Source organism: Lepidochelys kempii, chromosome 10 (assembly GCF_965140285.1).
Source record: "Lepidochelys kempii isolate rLepKem1 chromosome 10, rLepKem1.hap1, whole genome shotgun sequence".
Lineage (NCBI taxonomy): Eukaryota > Metazoa > Chordata > Testudines > Cheloniidae > Lepidochelys > Lepidochelys kempii.
The window spans coordinates 33479481-33505269 of record NC_136389.1 but is presented as its reverse complement, the minus strand read 5'-3'; the positions used below and the strand labels follow the sequence as shown (position 1 = coordinate 33505269).

The window sequence follows — 25789 nt, the reverse complement described above, 5'->3', positions numbered from 1 at the left end:
CTTTTTTGTTAATGTCATAGTTCTGTACATTTTTAAATTACACTTTCATTTAGCATTTTATTAGCAGTAGAAAATCAAGGTATATTGATAGAATTAATACAGTGTATATGTCATAAGTCAGTATTTTAGTTGGATTACTAAGGTGCTTGTGTTCTTACAACAGCAACACTGTACACTAATCAAAGCTAGTTACTGGGAATACAGCTAGCTGCCCACTAGTTGACCAGTTTCACCCACATAACTAAGCTAATGAGTAAAATATCCATGGGAAAGGGTTTTCATTTATCAACCTAACCAGGAGGAAGGATCAATGTGTTTTGTTTCTGTATAATTATTTCTTTCTTAAATACTAAGTGACTTTCTTGTTGCACAACTTTAAGCATTTAACTCTTGTTTCATCTCGTATTTATTTCATAACAGCTAAGTTGCAGCCTCTTTATAAAAATATTTAATGTAAAATAGGTTTATGGTAACTGGTAATTTTAATCTTTAAGGGCCATAATCATTTAGTTTGTTGTCAGTATTCACATTTTGTCATGATGTACAGTAGACCATCCAGATTTTTAAATTAACGTCTCTGGAGCCAATGCATGCTGTGTGGGAACTGATGATATATTAATTAGTAGCATTTTATCTAAAGATGTAGCAAAATGGGCATCCTTTAAGATACCTAAAGGAGCCAATATAATGTGGCTGCTGTGATTTTTACTACTGTATGCTATGGTGCAAACAAGGGAATGCATCTGTATTTGTTAAATGCCTTGCAAACTTTTGGTGCTGTAGAAATATATTATTTTCAAGAACTAACAGTGGTAGTCATTCAAATTGTTTTATTTTATAGTCTTTACAATTTTAAATGTTTATAAAATTGTACACTCACATGATTTAGGGAAGTTAGGGTGGCTGAGTTGTTAAGCTGCAGTTTTAACATTGAGTTGCCTGGTGTTTTTTGCAACTTCAAATTGTGTACTGATTGATTAATTAGCATGTCTGTTTCTTAAACATCTGTACAAGTAGTTGTGACAATTAATGAAGTTTATGACTGTCCAGTGTATGTTTTAAACATAAATATTTTAAAATATTTTGAATTATTTAAAATAGAAAAAATTTACCTTGATATGAATTAATCTGCATAATTTAAAAATTGTTAGCTGTATTTCTTACTCACTATATTTTTAACTAAAACAGTTTTAAGAAGTTAAACTATACATGTATACTCATTTTACTTTGACCTTTTTTCTGCACTATACCCAAGAAATATGGTTATGCACTTCAGGTATCATTTCTTTCAGTTTAAAAGAAGTTAGTTTAATAAAAATCATCCAGATTTTACGGCCCTGAAATATTAAAGATAATACCTTCTATTTAAATTGACAGACAATGGGAGTAAATATTCATGTATCTAATTGTGAATTCATATGACTTTACAAAGTGGTTTAAACCTATCTCCATTTGTGTGCCATGTGAACATTTCAGTTTTTTCGTTTTAAAGCATTAACTGTTATGCCCAGCTAATAAAATTTGCTTCCATGAAACTTATTGCCTGTATGATCAAATGTGCAAACACAAAAGGTCACTTGTATACCAGAAGACTTTTTATTGGATTTACATTCATGTACAATCCCAACAGTAGTTAGTAAATTTGAATTCTGCTGAGAAAAAATTATGAAAGAAATGATACTTGGAAAAAAGATACAGATGAAGAACAAATGCTTTATATTGTGTTTTTTAAATTGTTCTATGGAATGTATTACATTTATTTGCAGCACATTGCATTCCATTATCCTGCAAACTTTTTCCAAGGCACTTAGAGCATAAAATGTGGTTATAGTGAGAAAAATACAACTCAGTCTTTTGCAGGTATATTGGTTCTTAAGGCTGGCCAGGTGTATGTATAGTGGTGGGGAGCAGGGGAGAGAATCATGAAAGGAGACGTGTAAGTGTACTGAGCTGAGTTTTTTATGATTTTATCACATCACAAAGTGTCTTCCCTATGGACCTATATAATTCAGTGCCATAAGATGTAATTCAGACCAAGAGCTTGGTAGGATTCAAAAATGGATTATGTGTTTGGATGAGAACGCACAGTTACACTAGATAGGATAAAAATATATAAATGAGATAAAAACGTATGCTTTGGGATATAAGAAAAACATACTAACAGCATGATGTTCAGAAGAGAAATTCCCCTTGGCATCTTATTCCAAAATTATCCATTATGGGTTTCTTGCATTGTCCTCTAAAGCATATGATGATAACCTGTGTCAGAGGTAGGATGCTAAATGAATTACAGGTCTGATCTTGCATGGAAATTCACATGGGAGGTATTTTGTGCTTTGCAGTGTTAATTTGTCAAAAATTATATTTTGAATTCTAATTGTACATGTGCCCAGAAGTTTATCAATGGGTGCATTTTTTTTATGGCTTTATAAATTTCAGGATAAATTCTGCCCTGTGCTGTGTTGTGGAACAGACCCATTACCCATGTGTAATCCTCTGCAGAACATAAGACAGGAATCTAGGAGGTGTGCATGAGGGGGCACGCTTTGCTGCACCTTTGAGGTCTCCTGCTATCTGTTAGGGTAATTCTTGAAGTTTTCTTTGTAGAGGTGATTCAATTTCTATTCCTGCTGTAGTTTCCTGACTTGGTCATAACCCTGTGTCCATACCATCACAGTTATTTCCACAGCAATCAATGTGATGTACCAAACAGAATGTTATGACTTCAGATGAAGAATAAGCGGTCATAAGAGATGAACTATTAAACAGTGATCTTGTTTTGATGCAATTGTCTCTAATAATAAAATGTGAAGAAAGACGCATACAAAAATCTTGCTACATAAGCAGAATTTTGTTTTTATGAAACATCAGCAGAAGAAATTCAGGTTATGGCCATGTACAGTGAAATAACTGGGACAGTTTAGGAATCTGACATATTCTTCTTTACGTGGTTTACACTTTCAATTTGAAAAACTTCTGTTAATTCATGCACGTTGCAAGCATCATAGACTGTGCAAAAACAGTGTGGCAACCAGAAGAGAACTGTCATCTTGATTATTGCTGCAAATTACTAAATATTAAATTCTGAACCAGATGTAATTCATGCAGTCTGTCACTACTCCACTTCATCTTGCATTTACCTTCTCCTTTGCCACACAAGAGAAAAATAAGTTTAAAAATTTAAACCACTTAATAAATACAACGTACGCTTTAAGTGCAATAACTTTTCAGTATTTGTATAATAAAATAACAGGTGTATAAGCATAGTATCAAGTATGACCTGGTGAGAACTCCCAGAGTAAGTCTGATATAGCAAAATGAACTGTTCTGTCTGAGAGGTGAAAGACCTCATCCCCACCAATCACAGGTAGAAGTAATTTAGTTCTTGTCTGTTGTTAAAAGCTTATTTGGTGCAACATTTTGAGGCAGCAGCCTTCTCTTGTGCAGTGAGAAGGAAGTTGGAGCATCCTAGGTCAGGATGCATTTTTCTGCCATATATAAGCAGGCATCTCACTATTTCTGGAGTTACCCTTATTCATAATGATAAATTGGTGTGTGTTTACTTCCTCTCTGTATAGTTTCTGCCTTTGTGTACTCTTCTGGGAGAAAGCCATAAGTTAATACAAAGCTTGGATCTTGTAGATATTGAATTTGAATCTGTTTTGTAGTAGCAACAGTCTTAAGTCTTTTTTTCTAAATTTTAGAGATGCAGTTCAAAGATATACAGAATCTTTGTATGGTTATACAGGATAAGAGCCAATGAAGGGTTGACCAGCTTGATGGTGCTGACTAGCTTCAGCTCATTGACGTCAATGGGAATTGAGACTACTTGGCTTCTTGCAGGTTCAGGACCATAGTGCTTTACACAGGGTTGACTATCATTCTGGTATGATGATGTTGGTATTTTTATGCAGCACGTTGAAAGCTGAAGGTTTCTTACAGTAAAGTGTATAAAATCCATTGTTTCCGAGTCTCCCGTGGGCATGTGATCTCTTCCTTATGTATATTTGGTATATGCTTCAGTGCTGTACACTTTTGCACAGGCTCTCAAAGCTAAATTGCCAAGCAAAGAAAAAAGTGTGCTTCAGGGATTTAGAATTTAACATAAAAATACAACATTGAGGCCACATTTATACAGCATAAAGGAACAGTAAAGAACGTAAGTTTTGTTTCATTGTTAATTTTTACAATGTGTCATGGGTTTGCTCGTTTATAATGTTGCTTAAATTATTCTTTATAGTAGGTTAAGGTAACAATGATTAAATTACATCTAAATATGTGTATTGTATATCTATATTAAGAAGACACTTCGTGGGAGAGAGTTTCAGAATATAATATATATATAATGAGGGTATAGTTGCATTAAATTGATGCTTCCTTTTAGATGAAGGAATGTAAACCCCACATTTCCTTGAACTGAAAGAAATGCTTTAGGAGCTTTTGTGATTCAAAAGGAGATATGAGCAGGTAGACTTTTCACCCCTTTAATATTGCCAGTTGCTGAAAAAATAATCTGAAGCTAATTTAAAAACAAAATAAACAGTACCTATTGTGCTACATGTCTGACATTTGACAGTAATTTTACAGTTATGCAGCACTACAAATATTTGCCTGGCAAGAGAATTTCCTCCCCTTGAGTTAGTATCTGTTCATTCATCAGAGGTGGGTTGTCTCTCCTTCACTGCACTATGTGGAGGCTGCAGAGCTGTTAGTTTATGGAGGCCAAACCAAAGGGACTTGCCTGTTGACTTTCTGTTCCATACAGTTTGTGCATTTCATGCTCCTTTCAGTAAGAGCCAGCTTTTAATTTTAAGCATTCTTTTCTCATCATTCCACCTTTTTAGAGGAACAGAATAGACTTAAATTATATACGTGTGAAAATGTTTTACCTGTTACAAGCAAGGCTGAAAAAATGCATTCACTGTGTCGGTATGGTGAGACAGGAAGCTTTCCTAGGTGGGTGCCAAATTTTAAGATTTCATTTTAAACCCCTGAAATTTCTAGTTTTTATGGCTGTAAAGATAATCTTACACTATGTTTGGAACAAATAGCGTGTCTTCCTGGTCAGTGGATGGATAGCTTCAGTGGCCTTGCTGCTGTTCAGAGTTTTGCAAGCTACAGCAAATAAAAAATCTGACATGTTTTTTGGCTGTAGCTTTTCAGAATCCAGCGGGCAGCTTGATGTGACAAAAATCACATCAGTTTTGCTGCTGCTTTTGAAATATGAGCAATAGCAGAGGGAGGATCTGGATTTACTCACTGGAGCAGAGGGACTGAGATCTGAGTAGTGAAGATACTCCTCAAGAAGCAGCCAAAGAAGGGATGGAGCTGTGGAGACTGCATATCCCTCAGCAGCAGGAGGCTCTTTGGTGTCAGAGGGAAGCAGAACAGGCGTGCTGCTTTTACCTTTTAGCTGTTAGATAAAGTTTTGTGGAGTATCCAATTGAGACACCTAACCAGAGGTTGATTTGAAAGATGATTACTCCTTACTCCAAAGAAGAGTCTATGGCAAGCATCTTGATAGGAATTCCACTGCTGTCTTCTTTCCGGCAGCCCGAGGTAGGGGGAGGTTGGTTTCTCACTTGGGTGTTACCCTCATTTTTACTTCTGGCTGTTAACTGTGAGTGTGTTAAGGGGAGCCTGGGAGGAGAGAGAGGTTAGAAAAATCTAGTAGACATTTTGGGGAGATGAGACAGTCTGAGATACGGGACATAGAGGGTGAGAAGGGAAAGAGGAAATACATTGAAGACCATTCGGGGAAAAGATACATTACAGAGGTGTGAAGCCAAAAGGGTAAGAAGATGTGGAAAAAAGCAATAGACTTTTAGAAAGTTATGTTAAAGAAAGATTAAATAGAAAGTTGACTGCCTCGTTAGAGTTTAAATATAGTATACCCCAATTGTATTATTTGGGATGTTTCAGAGTAGCAGCTGTGTTAATCTGTGTTCGCAAAAAGAAAAGGAGTACTTGTGGCACCTTAGAGACTAACAAATTTATTTGAGCATAAGCTTTCGTGAGCTACAGCAGCTCACTTCATCGGATGTGGCTACTGGAGTGAATGATTTTTTTAACCCTGACTGGTGGTATTAAACCTCAGACTAGTACATGTAAATTTTTGAAATAGCAAATGTGACCCTTTATACTGTAATTGAAAGACTATAGAAAAAGCATTTATCTAAATCTTTCAATTACTTTACTTTGTGTAATCAGTTTCAATATTTGAGAAGTCAGTCAGTTCCTCCTTTGTTTGGGTTTTGCACACAGGGACAGGGCAACAAATTAGACAAATAGGAAAATGTTGGCCCTGAAACTACATTTAACTCACATTTTGAGGTTGACTCCATTTTGAGTTGGCAGTGTCCTTTTTATCTCTGACCATTTATACTACATATCTCCACTTTTATCCAAAGGTCTGAGTGCTGTTCCTCTTGTCTAGGACACCACTGTGCTGCTAGAAGAGAAAATGGCAGAATGAAAGGAGACCATCCCTGCCCAAAGTTCAAAGTCACCCTCTCTATTATATTGAGTGGGGGAACTGTTCTGTGCTCATGGTCCTGCTCTGTCTGGATCCTTTTGGAAGGATGGACCTATTCATGGCATCAGTTTTATTTCTTTAGGGTAACCATAGAAGAGAGCCTTGGTAACTGATGCACTGGTTCAGAAATGGACAAACCAGATTTTGTCTTTCCTCCTAATCCCCAATTCAAGAAAGGTGTTCAGAAGTTCAAGTGCAAAGGAGTCTGGATAGTTATCCAATCACCTATTCTGTTATGTGGGCTGTGGCTTATGAGACTCTGTTTTCAAGATAAGTACTTTTGGATGCAGTCATTTTTACCTTGTTTTTTCAAGAAAAAAATCCATCAACTAGGTGTATCCCAACAGTTGGAAAAGATTAATATTCTGCTGTAGAAAAGCCATGTGTTTTTCAGGAAAAAATCAAATCAGTTGGTTTTTTAATTTGTTTGTTTTCTTTGAACATCTATTGTACTCATTTAAATGAATATAGTATATATGTGTATCTGTTATATAATTTTGATACTCAAAATAGGCTCTAATATTTTTGTGAATTAAATTTTAACTGTTCTAAAAAGTGTTGAGGACCTAAGTGTGCTTATGCCTGTTATGAAACAATAAGACAGTTTTATTAAACTGTCTGGAAGCCTAGAGGGGATGGGAATGGGACAGACTGGAGAGAGCAGCATGGTTAGTGGGTTTCTGTTCATCTTGGAAACCCAACATTGACACAGATCAATTGAAGGTTATGCCATATAATCTGAAATGTCCCACCCTGATTTTGGTAGTTTCACCTGCCTGTTATGCTAAATAGCATCAAATGAACAATACAAAAAACAAAACAAAAAAAAACAGTTGAAGTATTATGCCCAGAATATAATCTTCCAGGAAGATCTAAGATTGTATATCCACTGAATACCGCATATGGAAAAACATGAAAAAATAAACAAGAGCTAAAGAATCAACAGTGATATTATTGGATGATGATTGATTGAACATAAGAAATGATCTGATAATAGTAGTAAGTATTCATACAAGGGAAAATGTGTCCTTTCTAAATGCTGTTGATTCTCTCTTTGAGAAGAAAATGGCAGAGTAAGTATCCAAGCTGCTGAAGAGGCCATCCAAGAATGGAGAAAAAAGTACAATAAAGTATGATAGCTCCTTTTTTCTCAGAAAGGATACCAAAAAAAAATGGAACTAGATTAGAGAACTTCTCAGGTGCAGCCATCCAAAAATCTGATGCATGAGGATTCCATACACTATTTACTACTTTCTCCACAAGGCTAATGTACATTGTGGAAGCTTTGTCTCTGCAACAGCCATCAGATCCAAGATTACAAGATTTACCCCAGGCATGAAATAGATCATGAGTTTTCCAGACTTTGTCCATTCTAAAACCAGCTACAGTTTTATTGCTTTAACCCCAATCCCAGAATCCTTTGTTGGATTAGGGTTGAGGTGCCTTGGATGGATATTGAGTGGAGTGAATCATTCAATCATAGAAGATTAGGGTTGGAAGAGACCTCAGGAGGTCACCTAGTCCAACCCCCTGCTCAAAGCAGGACCAACCCCAACTAAATCATCCCAGCCGGGGTTTTGTCAAACCGGGCCTTAAAAACCTCTAAGGATGGAGATTCTACCACCTCCTTAAGTAGCCTATTCCAGTGCTTCACCAACTTCCTAGTGAAATAGTTTTTCTAATATCCAACCTAGAACTCCCCCACAGAGTGCTTCAGCTTCTTGCCCCCTCCCTTCTGTCCCTCCCTCCTGCATTGTTCTGCTTCAAGAACGCATAATTATAAAATGGCGTGAAGCCATTTGAGTGATTTGATGGGGGTGGGATGAGGTGCAGATGGTCCAAAGTAGTTCACTCTTTTTTCCATTTTTGAGCATACTTTCCGGGAGCAGAGTGTGGGGGGTTTTTTTGTTTTGTTTTTTTTTTAAAGGGAGGGGGGACACTAAGTGCCATTGGGGGCAGCATAGCAGAATGAGGGAGCAGAGCTTCTACTTTCCTCATTTTACTTTCCCTTAGAACTTAGTAACTGTTGGGTTTTTGGCAAATTTAGCATTGTCTGTTGCCCCTTAGAGGCACAATCTCAGTTTAAGAAATGCTGACCTAGATGTATGAAGTACCTTAATCTCTATCAAGGGGCATGGCTACCTGGAAACTTCAAAGTAATGTTGCGGGAGCGCTTTGAAGTGCGAGTGTGGTCATGTGTGAGCGCTGGGAGAGTGCTTTCCTAGCACTCCTGGTAATCCACCTCCACAAGGGGATTGGCTCCAAGCGTTGGGAGCCTGTTTACACTAGCGCTTTAAAGCGCTCTAACCTGCTGTGCTCAGGGGGGTGATTTTTCACGCCCCTGAGCCAACAAGTTAGAGCGCTTTAAAATGTAAGTGTAGCCAAGCCCAAAGATGGTCTTTCCCCTAGCCCCACTAGTCCTGTCAGCACTGCTCACTATATCCCACCTGTGAAGGATAGGAGACACTAACCTGAGAAACTTTCCTTACCTTAGTTTCCTTAGACTAGTCTGTTCCACCAACACTCCCCGAAGCCAAGGATTTTATCTGTACTTTGTTTACATTTATCTTTCTAGGGTTGTTACTCTTATGAGACACTTTGCTTACATTTACCATAATCTTAGTATGGGTTTTAGCTTTGAGAGTACTGTATTTGAGACAGGGAGTTAGTGAGACAGGAGCCAGCCTGTGCCACCTTCACGACAGCTCTGCTGCTTCCTAGTGACTGAACTGGAGGATCAGCAGTCCCTATTTCCGTAACAAGGAAGGAACATTTTTGTTTTCAGTAAGTATGCAATGGAGTAAACTTAAAAAATGAAACTGGTGTCTTTGTAAAAAGAAAAAGCAAACCTTACTGATTATTGGGATTGGAGGGAAATAAGATTCTCCAAACACTGAAGTTAATTCTTTCTGAATGTAAGGTAGTTGGATTATTTTCAGTACCTAAGTTTGGTTACACAAATGACAAGAATGTTAATTTTAAACTGACCTCATAAAACAGCCCCAAATAATTAACTAAACATTAACATGCAGAAACAGAGATGTGGCCATCATATTCTGTCTGGATATTGATTTATTACTTAGCTGCTTTTTCTGACTAGATTACAATTTGAATTTAAAAGGTTGTTTCAATCAATTTTTCTAAAACCTAAAAACTGTTGTACATTTAACTTTTATAAAGTTAAATTAAAAAAATACAAAAGATAAAATAATTTGCTTTAGAAAGTGTTTGTATAAATTCTCTGTAGCTTAGAATATGTCTTCACTGAATATGTGACAGCTGCGCTGCTCTAGTATTTCATTGTAGACACTGCCTATACCAGGGGGAAGGGTTCTCCTGTTAGCATAGATAATCCACCTCCTCAAGAGGTGGTACAATTCTTCTGTCGACCAAGCACTGTCTTCTCCTGGGGTTAGGTGGATATAGCTGTGTCTCTCGGGGTGTGGATTTTTCACATCCTTGAGAGATGTAGTTGTGCTAATGTAAGATCCCAGTGTAGACCATCCCTTCATCTAGAAAGACGCTACTTTATAAAATGTCAGGGTTGCAAAGAAACTACTTACTACCAAGTTTCTATCTCCAAATCCAAATATGAGGTTCATTATAGGTTGCTATTGAAAATATTAAGTGTTGATAGCAATCACTGATATGTCTTTGTGGTTATGTACGCTAGATGTAGGATGCTTTTCTTTTGGTGATCAGAAGGTTTTGGATTCATCATAAAAATGTGTGGTTCCTCAAAAATGAGATTCTAGTGGTATCCACCAAAATCATGAGATGGGCTTAAAAATCCTGAGATTTTACAAATTGGATTTTGAGTCTGAAGGGTGCACTTGGGCTACATTTGTAAACTGTTCTTTGCAATGAAGGGATAGAAACTTTCTGCATATGAAAGCTGAGATTCTCACTGAATCACATTCCAGTAAGGGCTGGGTCTCTTAAGAAAAACACCAAATATTGTGACACTTGTGATTAAAATTGAAAGAGTTGGCAACACTGATTTCTCTTCTGGTATGTCTTCACTGCAGAGTTAGCATGGGCTCTTACTTGGGTGTTGGCGCTTACTACTCTCCCATCAACACACAAGTCACTCATCTGAGTTAAGAGATGCTTGAAAGTTTGAAAACTGGGCTAGCTGGTACAGTTGAGGTTGTGGGTTAGAGTCTGGGTTCTGCTTTCACTGAAGCTGGTAACTTCCCTGCTTTGACGAGAGCACACAGGCTCAATCAGTTGGTTGTAGATATTGCTTCAGTGCCTTCCAACATTTCCCTCTGTGCCCAGAAGGCAGACAGAATATCCCACAATTCATTGGGAAAGAACCATAGAGCTTACTGCAGCCCAGAGAACAGTGGGATGCCCGCAGAAAGCCTAACAATATACAAGGGAGAGTGCAGCACCAGTGAGGACACAGTAACTTGGGTAGGTTTTTGCAGGGTGGCTGTTCATACCCAGCCAGGCTGATGCAGGTGTTCAGACCTGGATGCTGATCACTCAGACTAACTGACTATGATGTGAAGACCTGCACTTTTTGGATTCAGAATAAAGAAGTTTTACTTTAGTCTCCTAGCCCTGGTCTACACTAGGACTTTAGGTCGAATTTAGCAGCGTTAAATCGATGTAAACCTGCACCCGTCCACACAATGAAGCCCTTTATTTCAACTTAAAGGGCTCTTAAAATCGATTTCCTTACTCCACCCCTGACAAGTGGATTAGCGCTTAAATCGACCTTGCCGGCTCGAATTTGGGGTACTGTGGACACAATTCGATGGTATTGGCCTCCGGGAGCTATCCCAGAGTGCTCCATTGTGACCGCTCTGGACAGCACTCTCAACTCAGATGCACTGGCCAGGTAGACAGGAAAAGAACCGCAAACTTTTAAATCTCATTTCCTGTTTGGCCAGCGTGGCAAGCTGCAGGTGACCATGCAGAGCTCATCAGCAGAGGTGACCATGGTGGAGTCCCAGAATCGCAAAAGAGCTCCAGCATGGACCAAACGGGAGGTACGGGATCTGATCGCTGTATGGGGAGAGGAATCTGTGCTATCAGAACTCGGTTCCAGTTTTCGAAATGCCAAAACCTTTGTGAAAATCTCCCAGGGCATGAAGGACAGAGGCCATAACAGGGACCCGAAGCAGTGCCGCGTGAAACTGAAGGAGCTGAGGCAAGCCTACCAGAAAACCAGAGAGACGAAAGGCCGCTCCGGGTCAGAGCCCCAAACATGCCGCTTCTATGATGAGCTGCATGCCATTTTAGGAGGTTCAGCCACCACTACCCCAGCCATGTTGTTTGACTCCTTCAATGGAGATGGAGGCAATATGGAAGCAGGTTTTGGGGACGAAGAAGATGATGATGATGATGAGGTTGTAGATAGCTCACAGCAAGCAAGCGGAGAAATCGGTTTTCCCGACAGCCAGGAACTGTTTCTCACCCTGGACCTAGAGCCAGTACCCCCCGAACCCACCCAAGGCTGCCTCCTGGACCCAGCAGGCGGAGAAGGGACCTCTGGTGAGTGTACCTTTTAAAATACTATACATGGTTTAAAAGCAAGCATGTGAAAGGATTACTTTGCCCTGGCATTCGCGGTTCTCCTAGATGTACTCCTAAAGCCTTTGCAAAAGGTTTCTGGGGAGGGCAGCCTTATTGCGTCCTTCATGGTAGGACACTTTACCACTCCAGGCCAGTAACACGTACTCGGGAATCATTGTAGAACAAAGCATTGCAGTGTATGTTTGCTGGCATTCAAACAACATCCGTTCTTTATCTCTTTGTTTTATCCTCAGGAGAGTAAGATATAATTCATGATCACCTGGTTGAAATAGAGTGCTTTTCTTCAGGGCACACTCAGAGGAGCCCATTCCTGCTGGGCTGTTTGACTGTGGCTAATCAGAAATGTTCCCCGCTGTTAGCCACAGGGAGGGGGGAAGGTTGAGGGGGTAGCCACGCGGTGGGGGGAGGCAAAATGCGACCTTGTAACGAAAGCACATGTGCTATGTATGTAATGTTAACAGCAAGGATTACCCTGAAAGAGTGTAGCCACTGTTTTATAAAATGTCTTTTTAAATACCGCTGTCCCTTTTTTTTTCTCCACCAGCTGCATGTGTTTCAATGATCACAGGATCTTCTCCTTCCCAGAGGCTAGTGAAGCTTAGAAAGAAAAAAAAACGCACTTGCGATGAAATGTTCTCCGAGCTCATGCTGTCCTCCCACACTGACAGAGCACAGACGAATGCATGGAGGCAAATAATGTCAGAGTGCAGGAAAGCACAAAATGACCGGGAGGAGAGGTGGCGGGCTGAAGAGAGGGCTGAAGTTCAAATGTGGCGGCAGCGTGATGAGAGGAGGCAGGATTCAATGCTGAGGCTGCTGGAGGACCAAACCAGTATGCTCCAGTGTATGGTTGAGCTGCAGCAAAGGCAGCTGGAGCACAGACTGCCACTGCTGCCCCTCTGTAACCAACCGCCCTCCTCCCCAAGTTCCATAGCTTCCACACCCAGACGCTCAAGAACGTGGTGGGGGGGCCTCCGGCCAACCAGCCACTCCACCACAGAGGATTGCCCAAAAAAAAGAAGGCTGTCATTCAATAAATTTTAAAGTTGTAAACTTTTAAAGTGCTGTGCTTAAAGTGCTGTGTGGCATTTTCCTTCCCTCCTCCACCACCCCTCCTGGGCTACCTTGGTAGTCATCCCCCTGTTTGTGTGATGAATGAATAAAGAATGCATGAATGTGAAGCAACAATGACTTTATTGCCCCTGCAAGCGGTGATTGAAGGGAGGAGGGGCGGGTGGTTAGCTTACAGGGAAGTAGAGTGAACCAAGGGGCGGGGGGTTTCATCAAGGAGAAACAAACAGAACTTTCACACCGTAGCCTGGCCAGTCATGAAACTGGTTTTCAAAGCTTCTCTGATGCGTACCGCGCCCTCCTGTGCTCTTCTAACCGCCCTGGTGTCTGGCTGCGCGTAAGCAGCAGCCAGGCGATTTGCCTCAACCTCCCACCCCGCCATAAACGTCTCCCCCTTACTCTCACAGATATTGTGGAGCACACAGCAAGCAGTAATAACAGTGGGAATATTGGTTTCGCTGAGGTCTAAGCGAGTCAGTAAACTGCGCCAGCGTGCCTTTAAACGTCCAAATGCACATTCTACCACCATTCTGCACTTGCTCAGCCTGTAGTTGAACAGCTCCTGACTACTGTCCAGGCTGCCTGTGTACGGCTTCATGAGCCATGGCATTAAGGGGTAGGCTGGGTCCCCAAGGATACATATAGGCATTTCAACATCCCCAACAGTTATTTTCTGGTCTGGGAATAAAGTCCCTTCCTGCAGCTTTTGAAACAGACCAGAGTTCCTGAAGATGCGAGCGTCATGTACCTTTCCCGGCCATCCCACGTTGATGTTGGTGAAACGTCCCTTGTGATCCACCAGAGCTTTCAGCACTATGGAAAAGTACCCCTTGCGGTTTATGTACTCGGCGGCTTGGTGCTCCGGTGCCAAGCTAGGGATATGGGTTCCGTCTATGGCCCCACTGCAGTTAGGGAATCCCATTGCAGCAAAGCCATCCACTATGACCTGCACATTTCCCAGGGTCACTACCCTTGATATCAGCAGATCTTCGATTGCGTGGGCTACTTGCATCACAGCAGCCCCCACAGTAGATTTGCCCACTCCAAATTGATTCCCAACTGACCGGTAACTGTCTGGTGTTGCAAGCTTCCACAGGGCTATCGCCACTCGCTTCTCAACTGTGAGGGCTGCTCTCATCTTGGTATTCTTGTGCCTCAGGGCAGGGGAAAGCAAGTCACAAAGTTCCATGAAAGTGCCCTTACGCATGCGAAAGTTTCGCAGCCACTGGGAATCGTCCCAGACCCGCAACACTATGCGGTCCCACCAGTCTGTGCTTGTTTCCCGAGCGCAGAATCGGCGTTCCACTGCATGAACCTGCCCCATTAGCACCATGATGCATGCATTGTCAGGACCCATGCTTTCAGAGAAATCTGTGTCCATGTCCTGATCACTCACGTGACCGCGCTGACGTCGCCTCCTCGCCCGGTTTTGCTTTGCCAGGTTCCGGTGCTGCATATACTGCTGGATAATGCGTGTGGTGTTTAATGTGCTCCTAATTGCCAAAGTGAGTTGAGCGGCTTCCATGCTTGCCTTGGTATGGCATCTGCACAGAAAAAAGGCGCGGAACGATTGTCTGCCGTTGCTCTGACGGAGGGAGGGGCGACTGACGACACGGCTTACAGGGTTGGCTTCAGGGAGCTAAAATCAACAAAGGGGGTGTCTTTACATCAAGGAGTATTTCAGGCAGGACTTCACGGAGGGTTCCAATAAGAAATGGTGCACCTAAGTTATTGTTCTTATTGGAACAAGGAGGTTAGCCTGGCCTCTGTTTGATACATGGCTAGATTTACGTCGCTGCACCTCCTCTGTGAGTGACTGCAGTGTGACCTAGAGGAATTAGTCCCCTAGACAGGGGAGGAGGCAAATGAGTACAAAACAAATCTGGTCTATTTCTTGTTCTGACCCACTCCATCTATCTTTTACATCTTTGGCTGGCAGCAGACGGTGCAGAAGGACTGCATGCCATCGACATCTCATGGCTGCTTGGCAGAAGATGGTACAGTACGACTGCTAGCCATCCTCATCTCTTGCCTGCCTGGCAGAAGATGGTACAGTACGACTGCTAGCCATCCTCATCTCTTGCCTGCCCGGCAGAAGACGGTTCAATAGGACTGACTGCAGGACTAAAGAGAATGACCTGGTCAAGTCACTCTAAATTAAGTCCCTGCGCCCATGTCTGTCCAGGCGCTCCCAGCCGACGTGGCCAGGAGTACCTCGGACATGACAATGACGGCTACCAGTCATATTGCACCCTCTGCTGCCACAAGGCAAGGGGTTGCTGCTACTGTGTAGCAAAGCCGTACCCCATCTGCCAGCACCCAGGAGACATAGGGTGACGGTTACCTGAGCGGGCTCCATACTTGCCGTGGTATGGTGTCTGCACAGGTAACTCAGGAAAAAAGGCGCGAAATGATTGTCTGCCTTTGCTTTCACGGAGGGAGGGAGGGAACGGGGGCCTGACGATATGTACCCAGAACCACCCATGACAATGTTTTAGCCCCATCAGGCATTGGGATCTCAACCCAGAATTCCAATGGGCAGCGGAGACTGCGGGAACTGTGGGATAGCTATCCACAGTGCAACGCTCTGGAAGTCGACTCTAGCCTCCGTACTGTGGAAGCACTCCGCCGAGTTAATGCACTTAATGCATTTAGAGCATTTTCTGTGGGGACACACACACTCGAATATATAAAACCGATTTCTAAAAAAACGCCTTCTATAAATTCGACTTTATTCCGTAGTGTAGACATACTCTTAACTGCTGACACTCCTTGGATTTGAAAATGACAGACATAGAAACTAACAGAAAAGTTTGAATGTAAGTAATTATGTTTGAGTTTAGATTTTTTTTTTGTGTGTGTGTGTGGGGGGGTAAGGGGTGTGAGTGTGTTCATTTAACATGAGAATTGGGTCACTTAGTCATTTTGGCAAGAAGTATTTTTTTTATAGCTGCTGAGAGAATCACTTGCCTTTGTGGATTTGTAGCAAAAGTGCATATGCAAACTTGTGTGTTCTATTGCATTTTATTATAACTGTTTTAAAATGGATCTTGTATGTTGATGGGTTTTTTAGTGAACACAACACCAGCGACTGAAATATAAAAACAGGAAATGGAATCATTATCTTAATGGGATTTGAATACTGAATGTTTACAGATCCACGGTGTTAAGCTTTATGCTGTTTTTTTCTTATGTGCTTACTTTTGATAATAAGGCATGAACATTCTATTGTTTAGAATAGATTTGTCTCATTTTGCAGGGCATTAGGAATGGATAATATCTTTTTAGGTGTTCAGTGGACGTCTTCTGTTGCATTTTCTTATCTTTTGTATTATGTTTATAAAACTTCTTCCAGTCCCTATGGTGTGTGAGTACTTGGCTCTCAGGTCTCCCAAGAGCATGCACAGTGAGCAGGGAAGATGAAGCTTCGGGTACTTATGGTATGCTTTCCATCTGTTGGAATCAGAGCTTTGCAAAGCATCATTTTCCTCATTTTGTGAATGGAGAAACTGGATATGTCTGTACTACATGGACTGTACTGGCATAGCTATGCTGTTGTAGACCTGAAGTGTGAATACAGCCTACACTGACACACAGCTTTTTTTTCTGTCTGGTGTAGGAACACCACTTCTCCAAATGAAAGGTTTCAGAGTAACAGCCGTGTTAGTCTGTATTCGCAAAAAGAAAAGGAGTACTTATGGCACCTTAGAGACTAACCAATTTATTTGAGCATAAGCTTGCATCCGATGAAGTGAGCTGTAGCTCACGAAAGCTTATGCTCAAATAAATTGGTTAGTCTCTAAGGTGCCACAAGTACTCCTTTTCTTTCTCCAAATGAAGTTAGCTGAGTTGATAGAAGCCATCTTCTGTCAGCATCGCTGTATCTACACTGGAAGATGTGTCAACATAGCTATGCTGGTCAGTAATACTGTTTTTTCACTCTTCTGACCAACATAGTTATGTGTAGTTTTTTCAGTGTAGAGAAGGCCTGAGTTACAGAGAAGTTAGTAGCTAAAACTTCCAAATTTGGATGTCTACAGGTACACTTAAGCCCATATATAGGCACCTAAATAAATGGGAATTGCCGATGCTCAGCACCATTGAAAACTAAGTCATGTATTTAGTTGTCTAAGTATATATTTGGGTGTCTAGCTTTTTGGCACCCAAGAAAATTTTGGCCTCACTCGACTTGCTGAAGACCATGGTTAAGGCTATGACTTTGTTACTGGAAGTCACCCAATCCGTGACTTCAGCCTCTGAGGCTGGGAGCTGCAGGATCCTGTTGCCTCCTGCTGCAGTAGTGAGCTGTGAGGTACCCCACTGCCTGAGGCAGCAGCTCCCAGCCACCATGGGCGGCAGGTGGACCCCGGCAGCTCCCAGGCCACTGCAGCAGTGGCAGGGGGACCCTGGCAGCTCGCTGCCCTGGGGTAGAGGGACAACTGGAGCTTCCCACCATGGCGGCAGCAGGGGTACCCCCGCAGCCCTCTACTGCCACGGGGGGCAGTGGGATCCTGGCAGCTTTCTTCTGCCACAGAGGGCCCCAGGAGCTCTGAGCCCTCATGGGTGGTGGGGGCCCCTGAGCTCTCAGTCACCCGCAGCTGCCCCAGTCCCTTCCCAGTTTATCATGGATATTTTTAGTAAAAGTCAGGGACAGATCATGGGCTTCTGCGAATTTTTCTTTGTTGCCAGTGACCTGTCCCTGACTTTTACTAAAAATATCCATGACAAAATCTTAGCCCTAACCATGGTTGGTGGCAGTGACTGTTCCCTTTTTTTTCCCTGCCTCATTATTTTTCAAATAAAGTGAAAGTAAAAGCCAAAACAGCATCTTATTTTCTTTCCCCATTCTCCTTCTGTTTTCATCTCCTTTTTATTTCTCTCTTTATTCCTCAAGTGTTTCGTGTGAGCAATTTTATGAGCAGGGCTTTAAAAAAATCTATACTTCTCTGACATTTGGGAAGTTTGCTTGGGCAACTGCTGTTATCCTTTTCAGCATCTACGTTTTCGTTAGGAAAAAAAAAACTTTTAGCCCTTACGGTTTTGATGGTAAGCTTCAAAGATGGGCCAGGAGTAAACATGCATTATTGTCTTCCTGTGTCTGCAGACAGATGGCTTCATTAGAATTGGAAAAAGTACAGAGAAGGGCAACAAAAATGATTATGGGTATGGAACAACTTCTATATGAGGAGAGATTTAAAAGACTGCAACTGTTCATCTTAGAAAAGAGACTACTAAGGGGAGGAATATGACAGAGGTCTATAAAATCATTAATGGTGTGGAGAAAGCAAATAAGGAAGTGAAAATTATATTTTCATTGGGTAACACTTGGTTCATGTGTTACCTGATGAAATTAAAAGGCAGCAATTTTAAAAAAACAACAACAAAAGGAAATACTCCTTCACCCAATGCATAGTCAACCTATGGAACTCACTTTCAGGGGATCTGTGAAGGCCAAAAATATAATGGGGTTAAAAATAAAAAATTAGATAAGTTCATAGAGGATGGGTCCATGAGTGGCTGTTAGCCAAGATGATGAGGGATGCAACTTCATTCTCTGGGTGTCCCTAAATCTCCGACTGTTGGAAACTGGGTTTGGATGACTGGAGATGGATCATTCGATAATAGCCCTGTTCTGTTTATTTCTTCTGAAGCATTGGCCTCTGTTGGAGGACAGGACAGTGGGGTAGATGGACCATTGGCCTAACCCAGTATGGCCATTCTTATGTTTACTGCTATTCAGAGCTTGACCAAGCTTCAGCAGAATCAAAATTAACTATAGAGTCTTGTCAGTCTTGCTGTTGCAAATAAGGTTTTGAACAGCAATAATGAAAACTAACTAACGATTTAACTTTGCTGCTTGGGAAAGCAATGAGTAGCACTGAAAGTTAAGCGCTACAGTAGTTCACTGGGGCTGGTGGGACATGGAGAGATGATGGAATAATTTAGAAAAGAGAAATATAAAGAGAAATCTGGGGGGAGAAGAAACAAAGTAGAGGCAGAACGGTGTAGAAGAGAAATACAAAGAGGTCATGTAGGGGAGAGAAGGAAAAGATTAAATGTGAACTGAAGACAACAGCTTAAGGTATACAATGATCTCTTGTAGGAAAGAAAAATAAGTAATTTTCGCTGTATTGGTAAGAGAAGTTAACAAATTCAATGTAGTAATTAGGGTTTGAACAAAAAATCCGCTAAATGGAAAGTTGATAGTGTTACAGTTAGAGTATACAACAGTATTCACTAATTTTACATACTTATTTCCTTGTCACTGCTTTCAGAGTGTTCAGCTGAAGTCTGAGACGCAGCTAGACCCTAGCTGGCTCACATGTATAAGTACCTTCACAGAGAGAAAATACCAGATACTAACAGGTTCTTGACTCTAGCAGAGTAATGGCTGGAAGCAGAAGCCAGACCAATTTAAACTAGAAGTAAGGCCCTTGTTTTTAACAGTGAATGATTAACCACTGGAACAAATTACTAAGATAAGTGACAGACTCTCTATCTCTTGATATCTTCAAACCAAGGCTGGATACCTTTGTGGAAGACATGTTTTAGCCAATTAAACACAAATTATTGGGCTTAGTATATGGGTAACTGTGAAATATAATGGTGTCTGATGTATAGGAGGTTTGACTACATGATCTAATGGTCCCTTCTGGTTCTAAACTCCATCTGTTTTAATGACTGCCTCTTTTTTTTTTTTTTTTTTTGTAGCCCAGATAAGTTATACAATACAGGGTTTGTTCTAAAACATGGTTTTCAACTTTTTTTCATTTGTGGACCTGTAAAAATTTCTGAATGGAGGTGCATAACCCTTTGGAAATCTTAGACATAGTCTGTGGACCCCCAGGGGTCCATTGACCACAGTTTGAAAACCACTGTTCTAAAATATGAATTATGTGCATCTCCCTCAATGACAAACTGCTGACCTGATGGATACATATGACCTGTGCTAAAATGTTTCATTTAATTAAAACCTGTCTGTTAATATTCACAACTAATAGTATTGGGAAGGGGCCATTTTGGTAAAGAAGTGTGTGCAGAAGGGAGGGTGGTAATCTGGGGAAGGGGAGTGGAGTTAAGGTAAAGATTGTTGTGTGTGGTAGTGGTAAAGTGGGTGGGGGAATAGAGGGTATGTACTATTAGTCTTTGATGTATTTTTCCACTTCCTTTTGGGGTTATGTCACTTGTGTAGCAACCTTAACGATTGCATAACGAATTCTTTTGTGTGTAAATAAGCTTACTGGCATAGGTCAATTTTTTATGCAGCTAGTATTCTAATGTGTATAGACATCAGAGTGGTTTATTTTACAATTTGTAAGCATCTAGAACTGTGTATAGACATTTAAATAATAAAGATACATAAATTAAAGTTATGGACAAATTTCCCTTCAAGTGACAAAGGTGCATTTTCAGCTCTTAGTAATGTTGGACAGATACAAAGTCAACTGCTCATTTATTCAAAATACCTAAATCAGTACATGATTATGGTGGTTTAATAATTTAAAAAATAACTATGGTTTGATATGAAAGTGAAATGGCTGACCAATGAAAGCCCTTTTCGAATTGTGAAATCACTCTTCAAGCAAGATAGGAATTGTTTTACAATTTGTGGAGTGGGAGAGGTTGTCCCCATTTATTATTACTTTTTATAATAATGTCACTATCAGCAGGAATGTTCTTACGGCCATTTAAATAAAAAGCTGAATTAGTGGGTATTTTTGAAGGTATTAGCACATTAACATTGAAAATACTATTATGAGGAAAATAACGTAGTTCTTCTGTATAATGTTTTTGGCATGATTCATCCTTCTCATACTCTAGTTATTTAATATCTTTTAAAGTTAGGACATAGAATGATAGGACTGGAGGGGACCTTGACAGCTCATCTAGTCCAGTCCCCTGCACTCATGGCAGGAATAAGTACATTAACTCCTTGCTTAACGTTATAGTTATGTTCCTGAAAAATACGACTTTAAGCAAAACGATGTTAAGCGAATCCAATTTCCCCATAAGAATTAGTGTAAATGGGGGTGGGGGAGGTTAGGTTCCCGGGAAATATTTTTCACCAGACAAAAAGCTAATATATATAATGTGTGTATGTTTATGCATATGTACACACACACACAGAGTATAAGTTTTAAACAAACAATTTAATACTGTACACCGCAATGATGATTGTGAAGCTTGGTTGAGCTGGTGAAGTTAGAGGGTAGGATATTTCCCAGGGAATGCCTTACTGCTAAATGATGAACTAGCATTCGGCTGAGCCCTCAAGGGTTAACACGTTGTTAATGTAGCCTCACACTCTACAAGGCAGCACGAATGGAGGGAGGGGAGACAGAAACACACACCCTGTGTGTGTGTGTGTGAGAGAGAGAGAGGGAGATGTGCATCTCTCCTGTGAATACACTGACACCACATTTTAAGTACATTTAAAAAGATCAGGAAGTTGAGACAGCAGTTGCTGCCAGCTCTCTCTATCCTGAGCCCTCTTGTGTCTCCCCCCGCTCTATATGGAGAAGGGGTAAGTGGAGGGCAGGAGTAGGGGGGAGGGGGACACCCTGACATTAGTCCCCCTCTTCCCCTCTCCCCTGCAAAGCAAGCAGGAGGCTCCTAGGAGCAGCTCTAAGGCAGAGGGCAGGAGCAGCACATGGCAGTGGGGGGGAGGGACAGCTGAACTGCTGGCAGTTGGTAGCCTGCTGACCAGCTTCCGCAAAGGGAACTTAAGGGAGCGGGGAGCTGCTGGGGGGCTGCTGGTCCACCCTGGTTCCAAGCCCCCACCAGCTAGCTGCAACAGGCTGCTCTTCCTGCAAGCAGTGGACAAAGCAGGCGGCTGCCAAACAGTGTTGTAAGGGAGCATTGCACAACTTTAAATAAGCGTGTTCCCTAATTGACCAGCAACATAACATTGTTAACTGGGACGACTTTAAGTGAGGAGTTACTGTATTATCTAGACCATCCCTGACAGTGTTTGTCTAACCTGCTCTTAAAAATCTCCAATGATGGAGGTTCCACAACCTCTCTAGGCAATTTATTCCAGTGCTTAGCCATCCTGACAGGACATTTTTCCTAATGTCCAACTTAAACCTCCCTTGCTGCAATTTAAGCCCATTGCTTCGTGTCCTATCCTCAGTAGTTAAGGAAAACAGTTTTTCTCCCTCCTCCTTGTAACAACCTTTTATGTACTTGAAAACTGTTATCATGTCCCCTCTTAGTCTTCTCTTCTCCAGACTAAACAAACCCAGTTTTTTCAATCTTCCCTCATAAGTCATGTTTTCTAGACCTTTAATCATTTTTTTTGCTCTTCTCTGGACTCTCTCCAATTTGTCCACATCTTTCCTGAAATGTGGCACCCAGAATGGACATAATACTCCAGTTGAGGCTTAATCAGCGCAGAATAGAGCAGAAGAATTCCTTTTTGTGTCTTGCTTTCAACACTCCTGCTAATACATCCCAGAATGATGTTTGCTTTTTTGCAACACCATTACACTGTTGACTCATATTTAGCTTGTGGTCCACTATGACCCCCAGATCGCATTCCGCTGTACTTCTTCGTAGGCCGTCATTTCCCATTTTGTATGTGTGCCGCTGATTGCTCTTCCTGAATGGAGTACTTTGCATTTGTCCTTACTGAATTTCATCCTATTTACTTCAGACCGTTTCTCCAGTTTGTCCAAATCATTTTGAATTTTAATCCTATCCTCTAAAGCGTATACCACTCCTCCCAGTTTGGTCCACAAACTTTATAAGTGTACTCTCTATGCCATTATCTAAATAATTGATGAAGATAAACTGAACAAAACTGGATCCAGAACTGATCCCTGTGGGACCTCACTCGTTATGTCCTTCCAGCATGACTGTGAACCACTGATAACTACTCTCTGGGAACGGTTTTCCAACCAGTTTTACACCCACCTTATAGTAGCTCCATCTAGGTTGCATTTCCCTAGTTTATGAGAATGTCATGTGAGACAGTATCAAAAGCTTTAAAGTCAAGATATACCATGTCTACCCCTCCCCCCACCCCATCCACAAGGCTTGTTACCCTGTCAAAGTAAGCTATCAGGTTGGTTTGACACAGTTTGTTCTTGACAAATTCATGCTGACTGTTACTTATCACCTTATTATCTTCTATATGTTTGCAAATTGATTGCTTAATTATTTGCTCCATTATCTTTCCAGATACAGAAGTTAACCTGACTGGTCTGTAATTCCCTGGGTTGTACTGACATCCTTTTTGTAGATGGGCACTATATTTGGCCTTTCCAGTCTTCTGGAATCTCTCCAGTCTTCCATGACTTTTCAAAGATAATCACTAATGGCTCAATTATCTCCTCAGTCAGCTCCTTGATTATTCTAGGATGTATTTCATCAGGCCTTGGTGACTTGAAAACATCTAATCTGTTTAAGTAATTTTTACCTTGTTTTTTCCCTATTTTAGCCTCTTCTGATCCTATATCATTTTCACTGGTATTCACTATGTTAGACGTCCAATCACCACTAACCTTCCAAGTGAAAACTGAAACAAATGAGTCACTCAGCACCTCTGCTAGTTCCACATTTTCTGTTGTGTCCCCGTCCCCCCCATTGAGTAAGGGGCCTACTCTGTCCTTGCTCTTCCTCTTGCTTCTAATGTATTTTGTAGACTGTTTTCTTGTTATCCTTTATGTCTCTAGCTAGTTTGATCTCATTTCGTGCCTTGGCCTTTCTAATGTCTCTCCCCATCCTTGCGTTATTTGCTTATATTCATTCTTTGTAATTTGACCTAGGTTTCCACTTTTTGTAGGACTCTTTTTTTTTTTGACTTTTAGATCATTGAAGATCTCTTGGTTAAGCCAGGGTGGTCTCTTGCCATACTTCCTATCTTTCCTATGCAGTGCCCTTTCCTTGTGCCTTTAATAATGTCTCTTTAAAAAACTGCCACCTGTCTTCAATTGTTTTTCCCCTTAGATTTGCTTCCCATGGGATCTTACCTACAAACTCCCTGAGTTTGCTAACGTCTGCCTTCTTGAAATCCATTATTTTTATTTTGCTGTTCTGCCTTTTATCATTTCATGATCACTTTCACCAAGCTGCCTTCCACTTTCAAATTCTCAACCAGTTCCTCCCTATTTTTCTAAATCAAATTTAGAACAGCCTCTCTCCTAGTAGCTTTCTCCGCCTTCTGAAATTAGAAAATGTCTCCAATACATTCCAAGAACATGTAGGATAATCTGTGCCCTGCTGTGTTGTTTTCCCAACAGATGTCTGTGTAGTTGAAGTCCCCCGTTACCACCAAGTCCTGTGTTTTGGATGATTCTGTTAGTTATTTAAAACAGGATGGATTTGATTTAAACATTTCAGACTAGTTTTACAGCTATATCAAAAAATGAATGATTGTTTGGTAACTTCATTTACTAAAGGCAATTGAAACAGATATTTATGAAGTCATTGGGAGGTGAACTATCTCCAATTCAACAGGTTAATCATAAATATTTGGAGGATTTTCTTGCCGTGCTGTATTAGGAGGAGAACATCACCAGACAGACATTTAAATTGTTTTATTTAACTAAAAGAAAACATTATGTATTCTGGATTTCTTTTCTTCAACAGCAAACATAATAATTTAACAAAACAAGCATATGAATTTTTGAATTTAGGTAAACATTCAAGTTTTTTAAAATCAGGTTTGTTTTTGTTAAAATTGTTAACTAAAATAGTTAAATGAAATAATAAAAACAAAAATTAAATTGACTGCGTCAGCCAGGTCAGCATGAGAAACTTAAAATATTGGCTTCTGCAGCTAACTCAGTGGTCTTCACCTTCATTTTCCTGTTTGTAATCTGGAGAAGGAAAAAAAAGCTTTCCTGCTTTTTCGGGTCCCAAATGATTTCTCAATGTGGAATGAATTAGTCCAAAGGAAGAAAATATTCTTTCTACATCGGCAGAAGAAGCTACTGCTGTTAAAAGTGAGATGATCACTTCAGCAGTCTCTAAATCCAAGTGCTTAAGTGACTTCCACCAGTTCACTGGTGTGACTTTCTTTAAAACCTCATCAGCAAACATATATTTCTTGTTTCAGAGTAACAGCCGTGTTAGTCTGTATTCGCAAAAAGAAAAGGAGTGCTTGTGGCACCTTAGAGACTAATCAGTTTATTTGCATGGTTCACCCTTAGCGCTGAAGTTTATTATAGTTGGCATTATGGAGGGATGATTGCTGGATGTCCATGTCATAGCCAACTCCTCTTCTTCAGCACTTAAGGTTTGACCTTGATATGGAGTATTGAGAATTTTTGCAAGAAAATGAGTTGGAGATTGTGCTTGTCCCATTCATTTTTTTTAATGCTTCTAATTTAACTCTTGTCATTGCATATTTCTCTTTTTAAGATGTCACTCAGTTCCTTTCAAATTTCAACAGTGTCAGCAATAAAACATCTACACCTCTACCCCGATATAACGCGGTCCGATATAACGCGGGCGCACATATAACCTGGTAAAGCTCCGACACGCTGCTCTGAGCAGCGTGTTAAGGGGGCCAGGCTGGGCCGGGGCTGAGGGGTTGGATAAGGGGCAGAGGGTCTCGGGGGCGTTCAGGGGCTCCCCTCCACCAGGGTCTGGGAGGCAGGAGCTGTGCGGGGGGCACATTTGGGGGCCCCG

General features: G+C 41.0%; 2 protein-coding genes across 9 annotated transcripts in view; both read left to right on the top strand.

Annotated features, from left to right (window-relative positions):
- CREBBP (CREB binding lysine acetyltransferase) overlaps positions 1–25789 on the top strand; it is a 191714-nt gene that overhangs the window by 2709 nt on the left and 163216 nt on the right. The window lies entirely within an intron of this gene.
- LOC140918422 (uncharacterized) lies at positions 2589–13689 on the top strand. Its single transcript, XM_073362781.2, has 2 exons — positions 2589–12040; positions 12627–13689. Exons 1-2 carry the CDS (start codon positions 11458–11460, stop codon positions 13124–13126), a joined length of 1083 nt encoding a protein of 360 aa, XP_073218882.1. The 5' UTR covers positions 2589–11457; the 3' UTR covers positions 13127–13689.

Coding starts and splice junctions, on each gene's coding strand:
- LOC140918422 (XM_073362781.2), top strand. CDS start 11,458: ATGCAGAGCTCATCAGCAGAGGTGACCATGGTGGAGTCCCAGAATCGC. Junction 12,041..12,626: donor AGGCGGAGAAGGGACCTCTG/GTGAGTGTACCT, acceptor TTTCTCCACCAG/CTGCATGTGTTTCAATGATC.